We start from the raw sequence: 20831 nt of genomic DNA, 5'->3' as shown, positions 1-20831 counted from the left end.
AGAATAAGAACAGATGGGTTAAAGGGAATATTTTGCCCAGTCATTATGACATTGTGAAGTCTGTGCAAGACTTAAAATTCAATCTCCTGCTGGGGGCCTTCCAACAGTATACACACATACACAGACCTACACACTTACCTGAGTGTCAGTTAGCTGATATTGGACAAGGAAAATGTATATTGCCTGGAAGCTTTTAACCAGACAGATACTCATTCCATCTCTCTATGCCTCAGAATGGAGTATTATAATGCTGAAACAAAAGCCAATGTTTGGTTTTGAAGGGTGCGACTACATAAAAGTATTCTTCATGTCATACAAACACTTGCTAATAACACCTATCACTTGTTTAAATGTACTAGTACACTCATATTGACTTACTTTAGCCAAATCACATCATAAAATGGCCAATTTTTATTAGTCAAACAGGCAACAAAAACAATAACTAGTGCTTTCAAAATATTCAAATGATTAATCTCAAATAATCACATTAACTGTATAGATAATCTCAATAAATTACATGTATATAACATATCGGAAATATAGATCATAAAATATAACTTTTGCACAGGCAAAAAAAAACATATGTATATTTATTTATGTTAAATTTAGCAAATAAATAGGGCTACATGTAGGGCTACATTTTTCAACTCCTCCATGATTGTGTCCTTCAGGATCTCATGCTGCTATTTTACTTCTTATTTTAAGGGAAACTGTAGCTTTCCACTTTTCCGTTTGCTGCTTGTAGGTCCAAAAACATTTCTACTTTTTATTTGCCACAGTAGATACAGGCAATATCTGACATTTTTGGTAAGGTATGACAACAGCATTTAAACACAGCACATGGGTGCTTAGCTACTGTTTGCATCAGCTGTGTGTTTTGCTTCTAAATCATACTTCAGACTTGATGTCCTTCAATGATAAACACATTCATGGTACTGCAGTTGCTGGAAAGTATTTTTTGATTACTGTGTTCAAATGAGAGGGCTACAGTCACAGAGTCAGTCACAGTAACACAGTGCAAGAGCAGTTGGACATCATAGTGGAAGTAATGTCAGCTGGTTCATATTATTTATCCCATAAAATGACTGAAATGGACACACTGATACGACTTATTCCCTCCAATACCGATAGCTGATCCTTAAGCATCAGTCAATATCAAGTACAGACACCAATGCTAAGTCTATCTAACCTAACTAGATTAGTCCTGATATTTATACAATTTCACTTTTCACATATTTTATTTTAGCAAAACTCACATTCTGTGTCACCGATAAAACAAACTAAGCTTTAATGAATGGCATTTACTTGCTTGAGACTTCGCTATTTTTGCTTATTTTCTACATATAATCAATATTTACTTCTATAATTGGAATATTATTATAAAAATTATTATAATTACAATGATAATTTGCAATAAGAAACAAAGAAGTCATTTGTCTCAATATTACAATTATTCATGCTAAAAGCAGCAGTTCAGCTATAGATTTCTTGGCTTGAGTATAGCACAAGGCTTTAAGGCTGCTATGCTAAATGCTATTCAAGATCTCTTGGCTGATCCTGGACTAAACTGTAACACAGCAGAAGATGAGTGATTACTGAAAGAAGCCTGGCCGTTCATGTTATATATATACAAAACACAGTTTATCACTTCCATACAACAAAAGAAAGTCAGACATTTTGCTTTGCTGGTCAGCTGTTTCATATGGACCATAATGTGTTGTGTTGTCATATCACTTAGCGGATGTGCAATTAGACTTCAGAATGGAAGAGGAAATGGCAAGCAAGCCCACTTTTGTTGATTTTTCTTTGATTCATGCTCTGTTGTGTTCTCACACATACAAACACAGACATCCTGAACAAAAACACTGGGTTATTTAGACCCAGCTTGCCAAAGACAAGGCATTAAACAGGAACTACACACAGTAATTAGATGTTAGATGCCCTACACCCTCTCCCAAACCCTCCCACATACACACTCATACACAAGCTTTTAGACCTCCAGATATGAACCTAACAACTGACGTCTTGAAACAGTAGCCCAACTGCACCTAAACATGATAATTAAAAGCTGATCACAACACAACACATACCAAAGCGAACCACGTAAACGTTTACATGGGTTATCTCCCAAGAGAGAAGCCACAGAAGCTGAAGTTGCAGTTGCAGTCCTGATGGCCACAACAAGACTGTTCATCATGTTGTCCACCCAAGCGCATCTCTCCCCACTGTGATTTATCTCCCTGTGCCTCTGGCTCAACGAGAACATCATAACCATACATCAGACGAGACACCACAGAGAAAAGGGAGAGTGCAGTCAGTAGCCATGCCATCACTAAACTAACCTAAGTAGCTGAAAGGGCCTCAAAGGACTATACAAAACCTGCAGAATCTCCGGCCACCAAAGTGAACGCATTCATTTTCACCAGTTATCTTAAGCACTTAACAGGCTCAGCACATTTAGTTATAATTGACGCTCACAATTTCTTATCATCACTGTCACAACAAAACCGCTGAAAGGGGACTCCATCCATCCATCCATCCATCCATCCATCCATCCATCCATCCATCCATCCATCCATCCATCCATCCATCCATCCATCCATCCATCCATCCATCCATCCGTTTATCTGAGTCCAGGTCGCGGGGGCAGCAGCCTAAGCAAAGAGGCCCAGGCCTCCCTCTTCCCCGCCACCTCCTCCAGCTCTTCCGGAGGGATACCGAGGCATTCCCAAGACAGTCTAAAGATATAATCCCTCCAACGTGTCCTGGGTCTTCCCTGGGGTCTCCCCCCCGTCGGACATGTCTGGAACACCTCCCTAGGGAAGCGTCCAGAGGCCATCCTTACCAGATGCCTGAACCACCTCAACTGGCATCTCTCAACGTGGAGGAGCCTCTCCCGAATCGGCAAGCTTTTCACCCTATCTCTAAGGGAGAGCCCGGTGACCCTGCAGAGAAAGCTAATTTCGTTCTTTCGGTCACTACCCAAAGCTTGTGACCATAGGTGAGAGTCGGAATGTATATTGACCAGTAAATTGACAGCTTCACCTTCTGGCTCAGCTTTCTTCACCATGACAGGCTGGTATAGGGTCCACATTACTGCAGACGCCGCACCAATCCACCTGTCAATCTCTCGCTCCATCCTTCCTTCACTCATGAACAAAATCCCGAGATATTTAAACTCCTCCACTTGGGGCAAGAATGTCCGACCTGGACAGAGCATTCCACCCTTTTCCGCCTAAGGACCATGGTCTCAGATTTAGAGGTGCTGATTTTCAGCCCAGCCCCTTCACAGTCGGCTGCAAACTGGTCCACATCATCCACAAAAAGCAGACATGAAATCCTGAGGCCACCATACCAGACACTTTATATGAGAAGGAAGTTGTTCTTAACTGTAATAGACGTTAATGTAATAAGAGTTTTTCTGGTCCATTCATCATGAAATGGTCACACAATGTTAAAGGACAGCTAATGGTTTCAAAACAATAAAAAACAAAGCCACACATGATGATGAATCTGGGTTGAATCCTACCTAATAATGACAAGTGTAGATAACCAAATAAACCAAAGCCTGTACACACTCAAAGTTGATTCTTCAAGGGGTCTTTAGTAAAAAAAATGGTTTATAAATGCCTAAATGGTTTCTTCGAACAGTGAAATGGTTCTTCAGATTGATGGAGACTGTGTTTTATATGGTTCTACATAGAAACTTTTTAAAAAGGCTTCTAAATAGCACCAAAAGATTCTTGTCTTTACACATCATAGCAATAACAGAACACTTTTTGATGCCATATAGAACCCCTTTCAAAAAGGTCTGAAGAATGATTTCATGACACAAAGACCATGCTAAGCATTCTTTGAGTGTTCATGGTTCTATACCAAACAGTTTTCTTCACTAAAGAACCCATGAAGAACCATCTTTTTTAAGAGCAAAGAAAGTACAGAAAGTAATTACAACTTAAATGCCAATCAAACAGCAATTTTCTCTAGATCAATCAGCCCTAATGCCACATTTGCTTCATCACTCCTATCAAGGATATCCTACATTTTTCTTGAATTTATTACTTCTCGAGACCCAATTATAACATTTCTGTTTTTTTTTTATGTACCAATACCAGTCATGATTCATTTTTCCCTGAGCATTTTCCAACCTCTCTTTATCCTGTAGAATTAAACTGGCTGGTTTTGTTACAATGCATTTAAAAGTGCTATAAGATAAATGAGCTCTGGTTTGACTGGTTGCCATGTATTGTGTCTCATCTAAAAAGCCCTTAGAGCTGAAATCCCCCTTTACAACTTCAGCAAGAAGTGATGGAGCCAAACTGTTGTATGCTGAATAGGTGGATATATGTAAATGAGCTGATTCATGTGATCACAGAAAAAAAATAATTTAAAAAAGCCTGTTCTGCAGCACTTTCCATATATGGACTGTATGTACTTGGAAGTGGATCACACATTTTGAAACAAACAAATTACAAACTACTGCAGTCAAATCCTTTTTCTTCAAATTAGTGAGGGATATGAAGCATCTGTGATTTGGAGACCCAGAGAATTCATTTACCACAGTAAAGAAAGGCTGAGAGATACACTGAATGACTAGGATGTCAGTCCTGATGTAGATGGGCTATGGAGGAGCTAGAGTGCTAAAATAAATATAAACAAACATATCATAGAACATATATAAGGTAAAATAAACTAGCATGCATTTTAAAAATACCCTACAACAATTAAAATGTGAATAATACATAAAAATAAATATAGCGGACATTTGGAAAAATGACTCGTTATGATTCACTTCATTCACTTATTTTCATTTTTATCCACTTATCAGATATTCTACTTGCTTAATTGCTGTTGTTTACATTTTCATCTGTAAACAAATTTTACACGAGTTCCCACCCACTTCTGATGAGGGCCACGCGAGCGAGCGCGCGCACAGAGAAGCGCAGGAGTGCAGAACAGCAGGGCCGTGAAAGAGTGACAGTGAAAGAGTGACCGCGAAAGAGTGAAGCAAACGAGGCAAGCAGACCAACTCAGACACGCGAACCACCGCGAAATGGTACGGTTTAAAAACAGTTACTGATAAAAGGCGGGAAAGTTCGCTGGAAGGAACGTTTACACCTACACGCTCGCTCTCGCGCCCCTCACACATTCTAGAACAGACCCTCAGTTGTAACCGACACTGTTCCGTAACGTCTAAACAGTGAATCTAACACCCTGCCTACTGAATACTGACACATCCGTACCTCTGAGATGTTCATTTTACCGCTAAAAACACAGCATCAGCCTGACTTCTGCGTGTCACCACACTGAACGCTCCTTACCTTTCCTCACGAAGAGCCGTGTTAGTTGTCAAGTTGCTAGCTTCCTTTCAAAAACATCACGGCGGACAGACAAAGCGCTTAAGTCGTGACCCCGCGTCTCCGAGGACGCGACTCCCCAAACAAACACTCGCGCCCACGGTGGCCAGCGGAGGATTTCGTTCCTCTCAAGTTTTACATTCACGACTAAAGTCAGTCACCTTTCAGCTCCGCTACAAACGGCGGGCTGGGGTCAGTGACCGTTAACTGGAGCGTTCCTAACTTAACGGCTGAGCGTGATTTCAAAACCTAACCACTGATAAAACAGGGCGCCAAATGCGCAGATTCGCTTCTCGTCTGTCCTTACCGGTTCCGTTTCTCTCCTCCGCGTGGTCCTCTGAGCCCAGCATGCTCCCGTAACTCCTCCTCGCGCTCCCTGTCACCGCGAACTGTAGATGGAAGGAGGCGCGCCGTGATGCTGCCGGAGCTCGAGCCTCGCGCCCCGGAGACAACCCGCACGCGTCACTGCGCACGCGCCGCTTCACTTGCGGTTCGGCACGCGCCGAGACACGCACGAGACACTTTACATTTTAAGCCGTTTCCCCTTTTTTGTTTATTGTGATGGCAGTTTATTAACAAAAACAGCAGTAAGGGCGCACCCCAAGAACCTGAACTGGAAAACAAGAGCTTTTTTTATCTTTCTGCATCAGATTTACACCTTTGAAGACCTGCTGACAGATTATTTTGATGCATTAAACTAAATATGCATTATGCAAATATACATTAACATCACCATACATTTTCCTTTATGCATTAATGTTCACTGTACATGTTGGTCCACCTTTGGTCCCTTTAGGCCAAACGGTCCCTGTGCTTCCCTGATCAGACCATGTGACTAAAAAGTCCATTTCTGTCGTTTAAATGATACGAAATCCTCTAGTTTCATGGAACTGTTTTTAGTTTTAAAAAATCATCTATGTTTGACTGTGAACTATGAAAATGATATATAACCAAACAAATTCACACAAGTACTAATAGATGTTTATCCCGAGTACAATTGTACATAATTCCATCACTTTAGGCCAATCCTTGGTCATCCTTAAACTTAAACCTAGCCCAAAGCTCACCCACTTAAAGTATAAACTACATACAGTTTGACTGGCTTTCACCAAATCATCTGTTTACAATGTGAGCTTCTACACAGAATATATATTTATATAACATATAATTTGGCTAGTCTCCTAGTCAAATAAAGTAGGAATCAAAACTTTAACAAAACAATGTTGAGGACAGCTTCAGCCCAATGATCAGACTATCACATTTGGCTGAGTGCGGCTAAGCCAAACTGGGTATATCCCTGTGTTCCTATGCTGACCAAATGTCAGTCATAAATTAAGCTCAGTATTAAATATGAGTTCCGTCAGTGCACTTGCAACTGCTGTCATCAGTGCCCGTCCTGAGGACAGAGAGCTAATTACACACTCTGTGGCATCCAACACGACTTATTGGCCTTAAACAACCCCCCTGACCATTTAGTGTGATGAGAGATGCATTATGGTATCACCCTTATATATATTCCTGCAGGGTTGTAACTGTCAGTGCAGGGGCGAGTGCAGCTATCCATCAGGACTCACACAGAACAGAACAATATCCTTAAGGACAGAGCGCAGACTTAGAGGAGACCTGTGAGATTTTCCATGTCTCCTGTATTAACAGTTTTGCATTAGTTGATAATTACTCATGAAGGAGACCTCCAGGAGACTTGCAGTACTTCAATCCTGTAAAAGTCATAGAACAGTTGCACAGGAGGCCTGTATGAGTCCTGTATGAGTCCTATAAGAGCTACACAGTGGTCCTGTAAGGTCCTGAAGAAGTTGTACATTAATAATGTACAAGTCCTATAGGGGACTCCTGTAGGGATTGTACAGAGGTCCTGTAAGAGTCCTGTGGGAGTTGTACAATGGTGTTGTAGGACTCCTGTGGGAGTCTTAGGGAGCACTTTCAGGGATGTTAGCGTGCAGGTCCTGCTGGACTTTTCCCAAAAAAAAAAAAAAAAAAGTTTAAAAAAAATGTGGGCTTTGCTATGAAAGGCATGCTTAATAACAGGACTGCTTGTTTTTCTATACAGTGTCAGACAATTTCGGAATTTATGTTTAGAATCTATTGTGGGTCCTTAAGTTCCTTTTTCTAAAGCTGCCCATATCTTAGGCATTGAGTAAGCTTCAAAACACACACATGCATACAACACACCCCACAGGCTTGTGGAACAGCCCCTGGCCACTGTCTAACTCTTAGCGGAAGGCTATTTTTTATGCTGGGGGATCAGGGCAGACAGTAGCCTGGCTGTCCTTTGTGTGTGTGTGTGTGTGTGTGTGTGTGTGTGTAAGTGTGTGCGTGTGTGTGTGTATGCGGGTCTTGAGTTTTACTGTCAGCACCTGTTTGATAGATGCTGTTGAAAACATACTTGGATCTCCAGCAATGTCCTTTCCCCTGTGTACCAGCACTCTGACATTCTGCTCAACCAGCAGGGAGCAGCCAACCAAAATAAATCCACAGAGAGAGAGAGAGAGAGAGAGAGAGAGAGATTGTCAAACTCCTCAAAATACAGTCCACCCAGCCACACCACACCCAATTCAAGCATTCAATATGCAATTTATCACCCACTTTTGTATATATAACTGTACTTTGTCACTTTTGTTTTTAGTGTATATCTACTTATTCAGTTTATTTGATATATTCTTATACTTTCTATTTTTTTTCTAAGATTATATTGGTGAATGGAAGAACAGCAAATTAAGAATTTCACTATACAGTATAACTGCCTGTTTCTGCTGTGCATATGACAATAAAACTGTTGAATCTTAGGCATACAAATAAATCAATAAGGCTACACACATACACACACACACACACACACACACACATCCTTTCCAAAGTGACTCTTCAACACGCTTATAAATGTCAGGATCATCCACTCAGGGAAGGCATCTGAAGCACAGCTGACATTACAAAATGTTTTGCACATTGCATGCAATTACACCTTTCCACCACATTCCAAAACATACATAGTGTAGCTTTTGTTGTTTTTTGAAAGTAGCAGCAAAAACATACATTTCTTTGTTTGTTTGTTTTTTTTCTTTAACCATGCCAAAACATAACCTAGCTCTGTGCCTACCCCACAGGCTGTGACTAAGAGAGAAGTGCAATGACAGGGCTAAACCAGCATGTAATTTAAGGTAGGCTCAACAGGATTTCTTAACAGACCGGACAAAATTAATGCACTCTTTCACACTTAATCAACATACACCCCACACACACGCTTATGCACCCAAAAACCCACACAAGCAAAGATATACACAGACACACAGACTCACACACTCTCAGTCGCACACAAATTCACATTCCCTGTAATCAAAATGTGCCCAATCAGTCCTGACTTTTCCATTTGACTCACCTGGTTGCCACGGTAACGGGATGTAAAGTGCACATCAAGCTTCCAAACAAAAGGGACTTTGAAATTCAGCTTAATGGAGTCTTTTGAGAGCCTGTGAAAAAAGGACAATGAAGGGAAAAAGTGGACATGAAAAAGAAAAGACAAATGTATGCACTTGGTTAAGTCTTGCGTGCCGACCAAATCTACTGTATAAAGTGGAACACCTCATATCTGAACACAGCAGAAGACCCAAGTTTATAAAGCAGCATGAGGGCCTTTAGTGTTATGGGAATGATAATGTAAGGACTAGCTGCTATAAGGTCTATTAGCTCAACTGACCTTGAAGGTGCTATAGAATACATTTATTCTATTATTGTACTGTACATATGATATTTGTGTAAGATATCTGTCTTACAAAAAAAAATCAAGAAGAAAACAAAGAAGTTATAGATATATCTACAAAATGAACTGTGGAAAAACAATCACTGTGTTTAGATGACTGAAAATTATTTAATCACTTTTCTTTGAGTTTTCCATAACAAAAAATAATAATGAATTCCCACAGGTCCCCTGCAGTTATGCCAATTTACATGTCATTCAACACAACGCAGCTCACCTCCTTCTTCAGTTGGGAGCAGCGCTGATGGGGAGACAGGACTGCTGAGCCTGAAGCTGCATTTGTTGGGCCTGACACAAGGCAGGGACAGACAACTGATTACAACTGATTTAGTATGAATAGCTGAGTTTGCTAAAAGTTCGCCTGCTCTGATTAAACGTTGGCTAAAAGAGGAGACGAGCGTAATCACTCAGATTTTTTTGTGAAGATAAGTAACCTTTGGTGGGGGGGCTATTTCACTAGCCTATTTCACTGTGTACTACGGTAACAGGCTACTTTCTTCCACTGACGGGACTACACCCACCTTTCCTTGTAAAAAAATAAATAAATAATAATAAAAAATAAAACTAGGTAACGTACTGTCGCCCTTTCTTTTCTTTATTTTCGTTTCTGGAAGCCAGTCATTTCTTCAGGAAGCCGAGACGACAACCCACCTTCCTCACTCGCAATTCACTGCTAGCAAGTCCCGTTCGCGCCTAGTTTGGACGGAACCATTTCATGTAAACTGAGGGGGGGGGGGGTGATTGAACTTTACTGAAATGAGTTCTATATAGCACCAAAAAGCATTTTTCTGTTGTTACAATGTCAAGCTTGTAATAATAGAAGCACCCTTCAGGTGCTATATAGAAAAAGGTTCTATGTAGTACTATATACAGCACTGACTGGCGACCTGTCCAGGGTGTATCCTGCCTTTCGCCCGATGACAACTGGGATAGGCTCCAGCAACCCTTGCGACCCAGAAGGAGAAGCGGCTTAGATGATGTGTGTGTGTGTGTGTGTGTGTGTGTGTGTGTGTGTGTGTGTGTGTGTGTGTGTGTGTGTGTGTGAATACAGCACATTCTCCATCAATCTGAAGACCACTTTTACAAAGCAAAGAACATTTTAAACATGCAAAAGGTTCTGTGAGTGTTCATGGCTCTGTATAGAACCATTTTCTTTACTAAAGAACCCTTGAAGAACCATCTTTTTTAAATGTGAAAATCACTGTTTGGAGAAAAAATTAAACATGAATATTCATTGTCTTCTCATTGTCCTTTTTGTCTCTCTGTTCTCTTTTCTGTTCTGTTACTGAGATGAGGGATCAGTGTCAGCAGAGAGGAGAGGGACAGCAGCTCAGCATTTCACATTTACAACACTCCATTACCCCTCCAGATTCTCAGAGAGAGAAACAGAGGCAGTGGCATTCCATGTTAGTGACACTGCTTTGCTCTAAAGCATGTACACTGTGAAAGAAAGAAGAAAGAGAGAGAGAGAGAGACCGATTCAGATGAGAACTTGCATCAGTACAGGCAAACAAATGTGACAGAATCTGCCATGTATTTGCTGTAGTATAGCCCTATTCAAGTTGGATTAGTTTTACTTTATGAAGTACTATAATTAAAACAATTTCTGATTAGAATCCAATATGCAAGTGCATACTAGATGTATAGTGTGTGTAATTTTACAGTCTGACAGTCTGTCTCTGTTGTGTGAAAAGCGTTCTGTGATTGGCTGAATGCAGGGCTTCCTCTGCAATAGTTGTCTGCCACTATGCTAATGAAATAACAAAACATGCTATTAGATATACACTCACCTAGCACTTTATTAGGAACACCTCCTTGTTTCTACACTGTCCATTATATCAGTTCCACATTTAGGTGAACTTTGTTGCTCTACAAATACAGACTGTAGTGTTTCTCTGCATACTTTGCCACCTTTTTTTAAACACCTCAGTGTCACTGCTGGACTGAGAACAGGCCACCAACAAAAAATATCCAATCAACAGCATCCTGTGACCACTAAAGGGGGACTAGAGGATGTCTAGAGGGTGACTAACACAAACAGTGAGCAGCAGATGAGCTTTCGTCTCTGACTTTACAGCTACGCGGTGGACCAGCAAAGTAGGGGTGTCTAAGACTGTGGACAGTGTCTCCAGCAGCACTGCTGCATCCGATCTATTTCTAATCTATATCTATCACACACTAACATGCCACCACCATGTCAGAGTCACTGCAGTGCTGCGAATGATTCACCATCCACATTCTTGCTCTGTGGGGATCCTGTGGGGGTCCTGACCATTGAAGAACAGAGTGAAAGTGGGCAAACAAAGTATGCAGAGAAACTGCAGTATATAATTGTAGAACAAAAAATTGCACCTGCAGGGTAAATCAGTGATAAAAGCTCACACAGTGTAGCTCAATAAGTGTAGATAAAAGGAGGTGTTCCTAATAAAGTGCGTGGTGCATGTGCTGTGTTGTTATTGTTAGTGAGTATGTCCTGTGGAATGATGCAGATGTGTACATCCAGACTAAGACTTTTCAATCCAAGCTATCTGTGAGAATTTCGAGAAATTACACTGAACCTGTTGGGGCATTTGTGTGCATACAAGCAAGGAACACAAGGCCATAGGGGGCCCTGTTTTTCAAAGGGGTGCTCACAAGTATCTTTTATACACTATGAGTACACCATTTTATAGCATCCTTTACCCCCAAATTCCTTGTGATACAGGCTGGGATCAATCATAGTGACTGGGATTTTTTACAGCTAGTGGAGAATCTCAGCATCGGTGTTTGAAGCTGATTGTCTGCCCTCTGTTTCTATTCTTTGCTGATGTTTGAGACCTCTAGACACAAGAAACAGATCAGATGAATTTATTCTCAGTGCTAAAAAATTGGACCACTTGACTCATGCGCCTCTGGACTTTTCTAATGAAGCAACCAGGCAAGGAGCCATTGAATTCTGTAGTGCATTTAGGTCCATTACTATATTGCATTTACCTGTTTCCCAAAATAACTAAAACTGAATGTTTAGGATAGCTCTGTAAATGGTTAAAACAATTGTTGGACAGTGAAGATGTTTGATGTCTGAAGTTTAGTACTGCACCTTGCCCAAAATGACCAAAATTGAATGTTTAGGATACCTACATATATGATTAAAGAAGTGGTTCAGCAAAAATAAAATATACCATTTCCCCCTATCTCAAATGTAAATGATCAGTCAAGACATATTTGATGTTTGAAGATAAGTTTTACACTTGAGCTATGAGGCTAATGTAGCTATCAAATAATAGAAACACAATGAATTAGCACTGTTCAATGGCATATCTATAAAAAATGGAGGAAAAGATATTGAATAACTAACACACCTCTTCCATGAAATAACTTGCATTTACACGTTAACATTGTTACATGCTGCCAACAGTAATTGGCACAATGACTGTCCACAAAGATATGCATATGCACAGTCAAGTGTGATGTGTTGACACACCTCTGTATAAATCTGTTCTGTATTTACATACATCTGATGTGCTCACATACCTGTGAAAATCAGTTGCATTCACATACCTGTGAAAATAATTAGATGTGTTCATATTCCTCTGAAAGAATCAGAAATGTGTTCATATACCTCTGAAATAATTAGATGTGTGTTCACAAACTTCAGAAAAAATCAGATGTGCTCACAAACTTGTAAAAAATCAGATGTGCTCACATTCCTGTAAAATAAAAAAGCAGATGTGTTCACATACCTCTGAAAAAATCAGATTGGTGTTCATATACCCATAAAAAAACAGATCTGTGTTTTCATACCTCTGAAAAAATCAGATCTGTGGTGACATGCCGCTGAAGAAGTCAGATGTGTTCACATTCCTGTAAAAAAAGAGATCTGTGTTTTCATACCTTTGAAAAAATCATATCTGTAGTCACATACCACTGAACAAATCAGACCTGTGTTCATATACCTGTAAAAACCTTGTGTTCATGAACCTCTGAAAAAAATAATATCTGTAGTCACATACCACTGAACAAATCAGATCTGTGTTCATACACCTGTAAAAAAAATATATGTGTTCATGTACCACTGAAAAAATCAGATCTGTGGTCACATGTCACTGAAGAAATCAGATGCGTTCTTATACCGGTAAAAAAAAAAACAGATCTGTGTTTGCCTATCTCTGAAAAAATTAGATCTGTGGTCACATGTCGCTGAAGAAATCAGATGCGTTCACATACCTGTAAAAAAATCAGATCTGTGTTTGCATATCTCTGAAAAAATCTGATCTGTGGTCATGTGTTGCTGAAGAAATCAGATGCGTTCACATACCTGTAAAAAAATCAGATCTGTGTTTGCATATCTCTGAAAAAATCTGATCTGTGGTCATGTGTTGCTGAAGAAATCAGATGCGTTCACATACCTGTAAAAAAATCAGATCTGTGTTTGCATATCTCTGAAATAATCTGATCTGTGGTCACATACCACTGAAGAAATCAGAAAGGGGAAAATGTAGGATTTGTGTAACTTCAACTTTAATGTGGCCATAGCTTTTGTTATCTTCTGAATTTCAAAGATGATTAATCTGATTATCTCTCACAACAAGCCCACGTTTAATCAGCAAGCTGAACAACTTTGTGAAAGAAGTTGGCCTACAGGTAAATGCGGAGAAGATCGAACAAAGAATCAACGCATTGAATGAAACAAATACATCAATCAAGAGAAAACTAGTGGGTTGAGGGAAGACATTTACATGTCACAGAGCTGGAATAAGGAATGAAAGCAGAGTCTGATAAATAAGACATCTGATATTTATATATTTATACTGTAACTGTTTATTTAAGATGTACCTGAACATTATGCTGCTACTCTCTACCTGCACTGTACACTTTATATACAGATCACTGTTTACATCTTTTTGCACAACTAGTACTTCTGCATTTACTGTACTGTACTGCAATTCACCAGCATTTCTGTCTATATACCTGATACACTTGAATATCTAATCACATACTGTCTATACGTCCACTATACCTGTTATAACCTTTGCCTATGCACATTTTGTCTACATTCAATACTTGTACTTACTGACTATGCACATTTTGTCTGTCTTTTACTGTCTTTTGTCTTTGCACTGTTTGCTATTTATCTTTTATTACTGCAGTGGAGAAGTAGCCTGATAGTGTTCCGTTATACTGTACTACCCTGTATTGTATAATGACAATAGAATTGAATTCAGTTGATAATGACAATCAGTGCAGGCCATATATTTATATACATTAGAAGACTAACATAAGCTCACCATGTGATCTAACATGTGATCTGGATTCCTCTGAATAAAGGGATCTGAAACTTGTTTGCTCTTACTAGTTCTTTCAAAAACACTTCATCGTTGCTTAATTAACTTAAAATCAATTAGGTTCCTAATTGAACAGGGGTCATCCATCACTTGGTCGTTTCTGGGATCAATGAGTAGATGATAATTTATTCCTCTAAGCAACTTGATGAGTTAATTGATTAATTAATTCAGTGACAAATTAAACAGAGTGAGGCTCCTAATTTTTGGCAAGACTGCTCAGCATTCTGTAATGAAGCACTGATGTGGATCAGCAGACAACAACAGCCAGAGGCAGAAGCCACATTAACACCAATACTTTATTTATCACTTGCATTGCTTTAAAAAACTACTGAGGCCAGAGACCTATTTACAAAAAAGTTCTTTGTTTACACTTTATTTGAAGGCTACTTACATAGGAACTCTGTGTGGCTACAAAGTTAAATAACACCTTTATATGAACAGCTTATGACAGTAGATGAAAGATGACGTGATGTTTTATAGATAAATGGCATTGCAATACATGGCACTGTATTGATATACTGGGAATTAAACTAAAGTGGTGGAAGTGAGGCAGAGGCCTATACACTGAGACTGAAATGCCCATCTAGACTTGTATAATGAAGCAGCCAGTCAAGTAACCATTGTATTCTCTAGTACATTCAGTCTAGTGCGCAGTGGTGGACGAAGTACACAAATCATGTACTTGAGTTAAAGTAGAGATACCCAAGGTAAAAAATTACTCCAGTAAAAGTAGAAGTTCTTACTTTAGACCTCAACTTGAGTAAAAGTACAAAAGTATTTGCCTTCAAATGTACTTAAGTATCAAAAGTAAAAGTACTAAATGATTCATTATGGCTCTGATGTCCTGTTATCATTTTTGTAACAAGACTCGCTTCATGAACTCATTTTAGGTGAAAATCCTCCAGCATCTCTCTTGGTAAACCAGTCTTTTAATAGAACGTCATGAATTAGTGACGCTGACATCTATTAAAATGATCATAAGCACAAAACACTGAAGGCAAACAGTTTTCATCAGGGAGAACCGAGATGGCTCTGAAATCACTTTTTACACACAAGCAAAGTTTCAGTTTAAGATTACTTTGTAAATTAGTTACAAGTTGAATTAAAACTTGCTTTAAACACAGGTTCACAAATATGTTTTCCTTTACTGTATTGATCTGTAAGTCTCTGTTCATAAACATAAACTAACCAAAACTAATTTACTATAAAATGAAACTGTTTGTATGAATTCAGAAAAAAAGAAACTTGCGTGTATGTTTTTACTTACTTTACTTAAGTTATGTGCATTGACTTTTCCAGTGTAGACATTTGAATGGCTTTTAAACACATGCTTGTTGTTGGGACACAGTGTTAATTGTAACAGTATATTAAAAATAACTCCGCCATGTGGAGGCTATATATGTATATATATGTATATATATATATATATATATATATATATATATATATATATATATCAGACTTCAATGGACATGTTGGTGAAGGAAACAGAGGGGATGAAGAGGTGCTGGGTATGTATGGTGTGAAAGACAGAAATGCGGAAGGTCAGATGGTTGTAGATTTTGCAAAGAGAATGGAAATGGCTGTGGTGAAGACGTATTTTCAGAAGAGGGAAGAACACAGGGTGACATACAAGAGTGGAGGGAGGTGCACACAGGTGGATTATATCCTTAGCATGAGATGCCACCTAAAGGAGATTGAAGATTGTGGTACCAGGGGAAAGTGTAGCAAGGCAGCATAGGGTGGTTGTCTGTAGAATGAGATTAGAAACAAAGAAGAGGAAGAGAGTGAAGACAGAGCCAAAGATTAGATGGTGGAAACTGAAGGAGGAGGATGGTTGCAGGCAGTTCAGGGAAAAATTGCAACAGGCCCTTGGGGGCAGTGAGGAGCTACCTGAGGACTGGGAAAATACAGCTAAGGTGGTGAGAGAAACTGGCAAGAATGTGTTGGGTGTTTCGTCTGGTCAGAGGAAAGAAGACAAGGAAAGTTGGTGGTGGAATGAGGAAGTCCAGGAGAGTATTCAGAAGAAGAAGGCAGCTAAGAAAAAGTGGGATAACCAGAGAGATGAAGGAAGTAGGCAGGAGTACTGTGAGGCTAGTCGCATAGCGAAAAGAATGGTGGCAAAGGCAAAGGCTCAGGCCTATGATGAGCTGTATGAGAGGCTGGACAGTAAAGAAGGAGTAAAGGACTTGTATCACTTGGCTAAACAAAGAGATAGAACTGGAAAGGATGTACAGCAGGTTAGGCTGATAAAGGATAGAGAGGGAAATGTACTAGTGAGTGAACAGAGAGTGTTGAGTAGATGGAAGGAGTTCTTTGAAGAACTAATGAATGAGGAAAATGAGAGAGAGAGGAGGACAATGGGAGGAGAGATAGTGGATCAGGAAGTGCAGAGAATTAGTAAGGTGGAAGTGAGGGCAGCTTTAAAAAGGATGAAGAATGGAAAGGCAGTTGGTCCACATGACATACCTGTGGAGGTATGGAGATGTTTAGGAGAGAAGGCAGTGGACTTCTTAACCAGGTTGTTTAACAAAATCCTGGCGAGTGAGAGGATGCCTGATGAGTGGAGAAGCAGTGTACTGGTCCCCATTTTTAAGAACAAGGGTGATGTGCAGAGCTGTAGTAACTACAGAGGTATAAAGTTGATTAGCCACACCATGAAGGTATGGGAAAGAGTTGTTGAAGCAAGGCTAAGGCGAGAGGTCCAGATCAGTGAGCAGCAGTTTGGTTTCATGCCCAGAAAGAGTACCACAGATACAATTTTTGCATTGAGAGTGTTGGTAGAGAAGTACAGAGAAGGTCAGAAGGAGCTACATTGTGTCTTTGTGGATCTAGAGAAGGCACATGATAGGGTGCCAAGACAGGAACTGTGGTACTGTATGAGGAAGTCAGGTGTAGCTGAAAAGTATGTTAGGGTGGTGCAGGACATGTATGAGGATAGTGAGACAGTGGTGAGGTTTGCAGTTGGAGTGACATATGGTTTCAAGGTGAAGGTAGGGTTACCTCAGGGATCAGCTTTGAGCCCCTTCTTGTTTGCAATGCTGATGGACAGGTTGACAGATGAGGTCAGGCAGGAGGCTCCATGGACCATGATGTTTGCAGATGACATTGTAATCTATGGTGAGAGTAGAGAGCAGGTGGAAAAGAATATGGAGAGGTGGAGGTTTGCAATGGAGAGGAGAGGAATGAAGGTCAGTAGATAAGATGGAATACATGTGTGTAAATGAGAGGGAGGCAGGTGGAAAGGTGAAGCTGCAAGGAGTAGAGGTCGTAAAGGTGGATGATTTCAAATATCTTGGGTCAACCATCCAGAGCAATGGACAGTGTAGAAAAGAGGTGAGGAAGAGGGTGCAGGCAGGATTGAATGGGTGGAGACGGATGTCAGGGCTGGTGTGTGACAGAAGGATAGCAGCAAGAGTGAAAGGGAAGGTTTACAAGATAGTAGTGCGTCCTGCTATGATGTATGGTTTGGAGACTGTGGCTCTGTATAAAAGACAGTAGGCTGAGCTGGAGGTGGCGGAGATGAAGATGCTGAGATTTTCGTTGGGAGTGACAAGGACAAGATTAGAAATGAGCAGATCAGAGGGACAGTGAAGGTGGGGCAGTTTGGAGATAAAGCCAGAGAGGCCAGGTTGAGATGGTTTGGACATGTGTTGAGGAGGAATAGTGGATATATTGGGCAAAGAATTTTGGAGATGGAGCTGCCGGGTAGAAGGAGAAGAGGTAGACCTCAGAGAAGGTTTATGGATGCAGTGAAGGTGGACACGGAGATGGTTGGTGTGAAAGTAGAGGAGGCAATGGATAGGGCAAGATGGAGGCAGATGATCCGCTGTGGCGACCCCTAAAAGGGAGCAGCCGAAAGAAGAAGATATATATATATGTATATATATATATATATATATATATATATATATATATAGGGTTAGGGTTACCCTAATCCTAACACACACACACACACACACACACACACACACACAAACACTCACTCACTATATTTCCAAAAGTATTCGGTCATCTGCCTTCACACGCATAGGAACTTGAGTGACATCCCATTCTTAATCCATAGAGTTTAATATGATGTTGGCCCACCCTTTGCAGCTACAACAGCTTCAACTCTTCTGAGAAGGCTTTCCACAAGGTATAGGACTGTATTTATGGGAATTTTTGACTATTCTTCCAGAAGCGCATTTGTGAGGTCAGACACTGATGTTGGTCGAGAAGGCCTGGCTCACATTCTCTGCTCTAATTCATCCCAAAGGTGTTCTACTGGGTTGAGGTCAGGACTCTGCGCAGGCAAGTCAAGTTCTTCCACACCAAACTCGCTCATCCATGTCTTTATGGACCTTGCTTTTTTGCACTGGTGTGCAGTCATGTTGGAACAGGAAGAGGCCAACCACAAAGTAACAATTAGTAATCCCCAGGATTTTGTTCCAACTGTTGACTTCTCTAATTTGCTCAAACCAGCATCAAAGGTGTTCAGGCGATTGGAACGAAATCCTGGGGAGGGTTTTTACTTTTTGGACCTGTATTACCCACCTCTAGTAGCGATTGACTCTGCAGAAAGTTGGCGACCAACCTCAGCATCCACTGACCCCATCCTGTGACCTACCACTTCGTGGCTGAGTTGCTGTCGTTCCCAGTCACTTCCATTTTGTTATAATACCACTGAGAGTTGACTGTGGAATGTTTAGCGAGGAAATTTCACGACTGGACTTGTTGCACAGGTGGCATCCTATCACAATAATATGCTGGAATTCACTGAGCTCCTGAGAGCGACCCATTCTTTCACTAATGTTTGTAGAAGTAGTCTGCATGTCTAGGTGCTTGGTTTTATACACCTGTGACCATGGAAGTGATTGGAACACCTGAACTGAATTCAATGATTTGGATGGATGAGTGAATACATTTGGCAATATAGTGTGTATAGATAGATAGATAGATAGATAGATAGATAGATAGATAGATAGATAGATAGATAGATAGATAGATAGATAGACACACAGACAGACCGACAGACAGACAGACATAAACATGTGACAGCAATGGCTCAAAGTTATTTGGTAATGATAGAATGATATAATGATATCATTACCTAAATTTCATAGTTGGTAACATTGTAGGATAGTAATATGATTAATTCAAAGACAGAAAATGGTTTTGTTGGATTTTGTGCAAAACTAAAATCTGCTTTAAACCCTAATCCCAAACGTTTGTAATTCTTTCTATGAGATTGTGAATTTTTATAAACATGCAGTCTTTTTCAGCTCGTTCATGATCAGTCAATTCATGGAAATCAGTGACAAAGAACACATTTTGAATTCCTACAAACTGGCACAAAGCAAAGACTAGGCTGACATTCCTGATAATACTAGGTGCTACATTGGACAAAAAGGAGGAGGTCACATGTGGCCTTGCTCATCACCCCAGCGAAACATTTACCTCTGCACTCTTGGTCAATTCTTTTAGTTTGTTAAGTTTAGTTTAGTCATGGAACGCTAAAAGCACTTCAGAGTACTGTTAAGGTGTCTGTGTATATGTGAGCAGAGGAACCAGACTGAGTCACTGATTGAGAGCTGGCCTGTGTGGGGGAGCAAACAGCAAGAGCATCATTTGATTCCACTTGTGAATACACACATCTGCCCTCAACTAAGTGAATGTGTGTGTGTTTGTGTGTGTGTGTGTGTGTGTGCACGCAATTACCAGAGAGTGAAAAGAAAAGAGTCATCTTACCTGAAATCACATTATCAGTCCCTATTTCATCCACTTTTCTTTTTCTCTCTACTTGGACGAAGTCTCATACCTGCATATTAAGTGTTCTAGGTTTTAGCATATGTGCTTCAAATGCACTTTTCTCACTTGGACATACAGTGCTGTGCAATTATTTAATTCCAGTCAAAATAGCCTTTAAGTACAAGTTATTTTTTTCAATTTTAGGAAAAAAGCAGAAAACATATGATATTTAAATTTCTATAACTTTCAGTATAATTCTGAGCTCCAGTTTTCTTGATGTTTTCTTTCCTTCAACATACAAATGACTTTATCTTACATCTATTCTCCTCAAAAATAGCTTGTACCTTAAATTGAATAAATCTCTGATCTCTGACTCTTACACAAACTCTGATTTGTAAAATGTGAGGAAATTATTACAGTTCCTTTAAAATGTACTTGTTACATTTATATTTCTATATTTAGGCTTGTCAATTTTTAAGTAAGGCTTTCAAAACTTCAGCAAAACATTTTGTTTTCCAACATTGTTTCTTTCAAATGTGAACTCTGTTGTAACATGTCTATAAAATGATATAGCACCACACACATGTGTTGATATGCTCTTCACGGTGATTAGAAGTGCAGTGCTGGAATGATGTGATGTTGGAGAGT

At 40.0% G+C, this 20831-nt stretch overlaps 1 protein-coding gene and 1 long non-coding RNA gene across 3 annotated transcripts in view; both read right to left on the bottom strand.

Moving 5' to 3' along the window:
* znf385c (zinc finger protein 385C) overlaps positions 1 to 5789 on the bottom strand; it is a 151745-nt gene extending 145956 nt beyond the window's left edge. For both annotated transcript variants that reach the window (XM_017721222.2, XM_017721223.2), the window contains exon 1: positions 5665 to 5789. In XM_017721222.2, coding sequence (XP_017576711.1) covers positions 5665 to 5707 — 43 coding nt within the window. In that variant the 5' untranslated portion in view covers positions 5708 to 5789. The remainder of the gene's footprint in view (positions 1 to 5664) is intronic.
* A 2968-nt stretch (positions 5790 to 8757) lies between these two features.
* On the bottom strand, positions 8758 to 9780 carry LOC108441619. Its single transcript, XR_001858956.1, has 3 exons — positions 9707 to 9780; positions 9347 to 9417; positions 8758 to 8842 (listed from the first exon to the last, which is right to left on the bottom strand). It is a non-coding gene; the product is annotated as an uncharacterized LOC108441619 (long non-coding RNA).
* Positions 9781 to 20831: the final 11051 nt, after the last annotated feature.

The sequence above is a fragment of the Pygocentrus nattereri genome, chromosome 14 (genome assembly GCF_015220715.1).
Source record: "Pygocentrus nattereri isolate fPygNat1 chromosome 14, fPygNat1.pri, whole genome shotgun sequence".
NCBI classification, from domain to species: domain Eukaryota; kingdom Metazoa; phylum Chordata; class Actinopteri; order Characiformes; family Serrasalmidae; genus Pygocentrus; species Pygocentrus nattereri.
Note: the sequence above shows the minus strand (reverse complement) of the source record. Positions and strands in the feature narration are given on the sequence as shown.